At 45.0% G+C, this 5,903-nt stretch overlaps 1 protein-coding gene across 1 annotated transcript; it reads left to right on the plus strand.

Moving 5' to 3' along the window:
* On the plus strand, nt 1–4,925 carry LOC146975421 (uncharacterized). The gene is made up of 5 exons (XM_085794387.1): nt 1–130; nt 1,656–2,167; nt 2,255–2,376; nt 2,883–3,017; nt 4,127–4,925. The coding sequence occupies exons 2-5, from the start codon at nt 1,701–1,703 to the stop codon at nt 4,909–4,911; spliced, it is 1,509 nt and encodes a 502-aa protein (XP_085650513.1). The 5' UTR covers nt 1–130; nt 1,656–1,700; the 3' UTR covers nt 4,912–4,925.
* Nucleotides 4,926–5,903: the final 978 nt, after the last annotated feature.

The following is a 5,903-nucleotide window of genomic DNA, read 5'->3' on the forward strand; positions in this document are numbered from 1 at the left end:
TGTTTGAATTTGAAATAAAAATGGAGAATCGCAGCAGAACTGAAGTGAAGGAGTTCGTCTGCTGGAGGACAGGATGTCTGCAGGTGACAACAACCTGCAGGACGTTCTCTCTGAGGCCTCGGCCGTCCAGGTGAGTGAAACATGAAAACAAATGTTTACATCTCTTAAAGGGATAGTTCAACATTTTGGCAAATTGGCCCATTGCCATAATCCCTATAGTCATAGCAGTAGGTTCATTACCTTTAATTGTCGGTGCAAGCTATTTTTTAGAACGGCGGAGCAGAGCCGTGAGCTGCTCAGAGCTACGCTATGGAGGCTCATGGGATTTCTTGGTTTTCCTCATCAAATACACAATCCAAAAACTCCAAAACGCTCTGGTGGACAAGTTGTGAGCTGCACATTCACCGCGCTATGAGATAATAACACAACGTTACGAAACTAAGCCGTTTTTGAGGTAAATACAGAGACTGCTTGCTGAAAAACTGTCCCTGAAGGCAACGCGCATCCAGTGGTTTTGCATGAATTTCCCTCTACAACAACTCTGTCTGGTAACGTTGTGTTATTATCTCATAGCGTGGTGAATGTGCAGCTCACAACTTGTCCACCAGAGCGTTGTGGAGTTGTTGGATTGTGTATTTGATGAGTTTGATGAGGGAAACCAAGAAATCCCATGAGCCTCCGTAGCGTAGCTCTGAGCAGCTCACGGCTCTGCTCTGCCGTTCTAAAAATAGCTTGCACCAACAATTAAAGGTAAACGAACCTACTGCTATGACTATAGGGATTATGGCAATGGGCCAATTTGCCAAAATGTTGAACTATCCCTTTAACTGTGGACAATTAGGTAAAGTAAAGTATGCTTTTATTTATCCCACAATGAGAAAATTCACAGTTACAGCAGCAGTATTACATACAAATACATTCACACATGCAGTGCACACAGTAGTGGACTGGTAAAAAATATAAATATAAGACAAACAAGCAGTGGTGGACAGTAACGGAGTAAATTTACTTGAGTACTGTACTTAAGTACATATCCAGAGGATTTGTAAGTATTAGATTTCTTTGGTACTTATTACTCTTACTTGAATACATTTCCAAGACAAATATTTTTACTTTTACTCGAGTTAATTTCTAGGAAGGCTGAAAAGTACTCGTTACTTTCAGGTCTGTTGTTTTTTTTTCTAAAATCCTATTGGACACAAGCTGTGTTTGTCAAAGAAGGAAACCCTAACCCCTAAAAGCAGCACATCAGTGCAGCTGCTTTCAAAGAGTTCATTCTCACTAACAAGAGTTAAAAGCTCCTTAAATTCATTTAGAAAAAATTAGAGTCATTCATTGATGTGAAAAATAAGAAATTTACTCTTACTCTTATTTTTACTTAAAGTAAATTTAAAAGCATGTACTTTTGGATACTTAAGTACCTTTAAAAGCAAGTACTTTTTTACTCTTACTCGAGTAACATGTCGACTGAGCTACTTTTACTTGTAACGGAGTAAATTTTGACCAGTAGTATTTGTACTCTTACTCAAGTACTGGGGTCAAGTACTCTGTCCATCTCTTTAAACAAGATACAGAGAGATGCAAAAGATATAAAAATATATAGGATGATCAGTAGCGACAGAGTTTTTTATGTTGTCCTGTGTGTGTGGTTACAGGTGCATGCTGGGTAAACAGGGTCCAGGAGGACCTGCTACACCATCATGTCTGAGATTGAGGAGGTGACCGTGGAGCCGGTGAGATGGCCGATCGCTCCGGACGGATACATCCCCAACTCTACGATCAGGAGCTGGTCGAGAGGGGGGCGGAGCCTCGGCGTGGTCAAAGGCTGGGACGACATCTGCTTTCCAGAGGACTACAGCAGCGAGGAAGATGACAGCGGAAGAGTCTTCTGGTTGGGCGATGATGACGAGGACGAGGAGGAAATTACATTCAGGGTGAAAAGGAAGAGGAAAGAAGAGGATGATGGGAAAGACCGAGGAGATGAGATGGGAAGTGAGGATGAGAACGAAATGGAGCTGGAGGAGGAGAAGAAAGACGAGATGAAGAGACGTTTCCCCCCGAAACGGCCCCTTGACCTTCAGACAACGACTCCTCGGAACCACGAGGTCGGAAAAACGAGACAAGAAGCTGGTCCCACCTACAGCTCAAGAACGTTGGAGAACATCCTGTCAGTGTTTAAACTGAGTTACTCTTTGTTCCTATTCACACTTTCCTTCACAAATCTCCATAAAGACTGAATTTCCTTCTATTCCAGCCCGACCTCCTCTCATGGAAACAGACCTGAACCAAGAGAAGACGTGAAGGTTCCTGAAGTCGTCACATCTCCACCGCAGTATCGACCAGAACCACGGAGGACACCCATTTTCATTCCTGAAGGTACCGACAAACACTGTGGGGCAAGTTAAAGGGACAACGAGGAGTTTTGGAAAAGTGAAGCGTTTTCACACTACATTTATGAGCCTCCGCGCAACGTGAAATTCTTTGACCGGCGCAAGACAGACTCATGTTTTCATTCATCAAGAATTAAAGTCAGAGGTTCAAAGACGATCACATACCATCGTAGTTCCGACCATAAACGGTGATTTGGCGGCGTTATTCTCATGACTCGCCACAAAACCGAAAGTAAGGAAACGCTGGTCGGCTCGACCAGCATTTCCACCACCACTAATAATAACAAAATAACGATGGAGACAAAACGATATATTTATCTAAAATGGAGCCATTAACAAGTGTGGGTAACGTAGATTCATCCACATTAATATGAGACTTTTTTATTGTCACAGAATTTTTCGTTCTGCCGACGGAGAAACTCCTCGTTGTCCCTTTAACGTTAATGTTTCCCTTTTTCCTTTCTGTAACATTTTCTTTTTCTGTTTCTACAGAACCTCCAGAGCCTCTGGTTCAACGTCCTGTGGCGACCACCGATCGTTTCATCCCCAAGCAAAGTTACTGTCGTCCACAGGACCCTGTGCAGGAACTCCCTCTGCCTCAAGCAAGAGACACTCGTATCAAGAAAAGTCAGTTATTTTCTGATAATATTAAGTTTTCTCTTGGTCCAGACATTAGCTGTGTTCGAAATCATCCACTCATTCACTCACTCCCCATCCACTACATCATGTATATGATATAGTGCACTACATCATGTACACGATGTAGGGAACGACGGGAGGAGAATTCGGACACTACACGGTAACTTTCTGAACGTGGTTGCGTCAGCAGATGTGCCAGGTATGGGCTCTATGCACAGCTCCACCACTTCCTGAATTTAAGGCAGGTCCTTTATTTCCTGTCTTACATTATTGGACAAACTGATTAATCCAGATGTGTCTGACCATTGTGACTACTCAGACACACCTGGATTAATCAGTTTGTCCAATAATGTAAGACAGGAAATAAAGGACCTGCCTTAAATTCAGGAAGTGGTGGAGCTGTGCATAGAGCCCATTAGCCTACTGTGACGGAAGCAGACGCGCCGAGAATCTTGTAAACAAACCATGGACGTATGAAACAAACCGGACACATAAAAATAAAATAAGAAAAATCAGACACTTGCGGGAACACTTGAGGATGTGATTCTGTGTGGTTGTGTTTCACGGACAATAAACTGTTGAAATATCGGAAGTTTGGTTTGGTAAACTACTGTTGTGTGTCCCGACCGTGAGCCGTAACGGCTCTGTGGCTATTAGCTTAGCTCGTATTTACTACATATTCTACTACAGCTTCTTAATTAGCTTGATTTAATGCTGCCTGTTAATGTTGGGATGCTGCTGCCCAACCCCCGCTCCTCGGACGAGGCAAACGGAGCGAAGGCAAATACGTCTGAGGAGTTTTTTGGTAAATTGCCTAAATAAATCGTAGCTAACATGCTAATTAGCTTCCTCTTCTTCTCTGGCAAAACACGACCGCATTGCATTGTGGGATACATACGGGAGTAGAAAGTAGTGTACATCGCTTGTTCACTCAATTTTGCGGTGCATTGTGGGTGTTTTCTCGTCCACTATTAATCGTGGAGAATTCGAACAACACTACAAAACAGCGAATACACTATATAGTGCACAACATCCGTGATAGGGGGCGATTTCGAACACAGCTTTTGTGTCTGAGTTGTGAACTCCTGTTTCCACAGCTGCAAAACCCAGGTTCACCGCTGGTCCACCGACTGCGGAGCCCCGAGACTGGACTCCCCAGCATCAGGAGTCTGAACCGTCCATCTCAGAGGATCCTCAGCCCCAACCAGACCCCGATCCCCCTGAAGATAAACGGTTCCTCTTGTCTGCAGCCAAGTATGACAACGTGGTAGACTGCGACTATGCGTCTCTTGATTCGAAAGTCTTGAGGGTCTACAAGGACAGAAACAGAAACATGTCACGACGTGGGAAACTCTCTCAGCCGCCCAACGCTCCAAAGGTCATCAGATACACCGCGGGCGTGCGTCTGGTCGACGGCCTGAGGAACGCTTCAGCCAGGGCGAATGTACCATCAACTCGGCCCAACAGGGTCCGCCATCCCAACGGTGGTCGCCGCCGCCTTCTACGTCCCGACTCTGCACAATCTGTCCAAACGTTCACTTACTCCGAAGACCAAATGGACCTCGAGCCAGAACCCGAACTCACCTCCCTCCAAGGTTTCTGTCCAGCGAGTCAGGCCACGACAAACCCTCCCGTGAAACAAGCCAACGTTGAACAACTGGTGGCGTCCATGACCGCGGTCCAGCTCGGTCAGGTACCAGCACCTCCATCCTCGGTGGTTCAGAGGATCGAGATGAAAGAAACCAAGGCGCTAAGCCCCGCCCACTTTCACTATCTGATCCTACTGGCCTCCCAGCGCAACGTCTTCGCACTGGATCCCTGTGGAGAGACGCCACGCGGGAACATGCAGGTCGACTGGATGGCGTTGACTTGTTGCTCATAAGAGCTTGTTGACAAAAACAGCCACTTGTATTGTATGTTACATAGCAACAAGTTACCAGTTGGCTAACCAAGTTTCATCATGAAGTCAAACAATAAAATCCTCACTTCGACCAACATCTCGCTCATCTCATGAACGCCAGCAGCACCGTCCAGGAAGTAATTTTTTTTTTCGTAGGATAGGCCCGAGAAAGTCCCGCCTTCCCCGCCTCTGATTGGCGAGATGAACTCTCCTCTGACTGGTTGTTTGATTTGGCCGTGTAACGTCATCTCACGACAGTACTGCAGTAAACTAAAATATATACAAACTGAAGTTTCTGGTGCGTTCAGACACCATGGTGTAGCGGTTTGCATTTTCGCCTACGGTGTGGTGAATCCGAGTTCGATCCCCGCTGGTTTCACATTGCGAAAAATTGAGTTTTTAAATTTATATTCCAAGTTTACATTTTGAGTTTGAGAGAAGTGTAATTGTGCCATTAGTTAGGTTTAGGCAATGAAGAAAGGAGTTGGTTAAGTTTAGTAAAAAGACCAGGTAGAGGCTAGACAGGCCAGATAAGTAAGAGCAGGTAAATCTAGGCACTTATCACGCTTTGCCGACAGCCTGCGTTTCACAGCCGTTTCACAGCCAAAACAAATAACCAATCAGGCAAGAGTCCTTCTAGCCAATCAGAGTCGAAAATTGAGCCCATCTAGCCAATCAGAGGCGGGAAAGGCGGGACTTTCCCGGACCTCTCCTACGAAAAAAAATATTGCGTCCAGGAAGGTGTCGACTGCTGTGATCCAAACTGGAATATCTCAATTAATTTTGAAAGTGTCATTTTAGGTGAATTCTCACGATCATCCATCCATTGGCTCAACTACAGGGTGTAGACTTGGTACAACCTGGACAAGTCGCCAGTCTAACTGTCGCCAATCGAATCTAGTGTCACGATCAAGTCAAAATGTCAATGTGCTTTGGTTTTTTGATCAAAAATGATTGACACTGGACCTGTGGTG

This window comes from Trachurus japonicus, chromosome 13, assembly GCF_045865225.1.
Source record: "Trachurus japonicus isolate A0001 chromosome 13, Traja_1.0".
Lineage (NCBI taxonomy): Eukaryota > Metazoa > Chordata > Actinopteri > Carangiformes > Carangidae > Trachurus > Trachurus japonicus.

What these genes read in the sequence shown, in the direction of transcription:
- LOC146975421 (XM_085794387.1), top strand. Translation starts at nt 1,701, where the DNA reads ATGTCTGAGATTGAGGAGGTGACCGTGGAGCCGGTGAGATGGCCGATC. An exon ending in AGAACGTTGGAGAACATCCT is followed by an intron (nt 2,168 to 2,254) that starts GTCAGTGTTTAA and finishes CTTCTATTCCAG; the next exon opens with CCCGACCTCCTCTCATGGAA. An exon ending in AGACACTCGTATCAAGAAAA is followed by an intron (nt 3,018 to 4,126) that starts GTCAGTTATTTT and finishes CTGTTTCCACAG; the next exon opens with CTGCAAAACCCAGGTTCACC.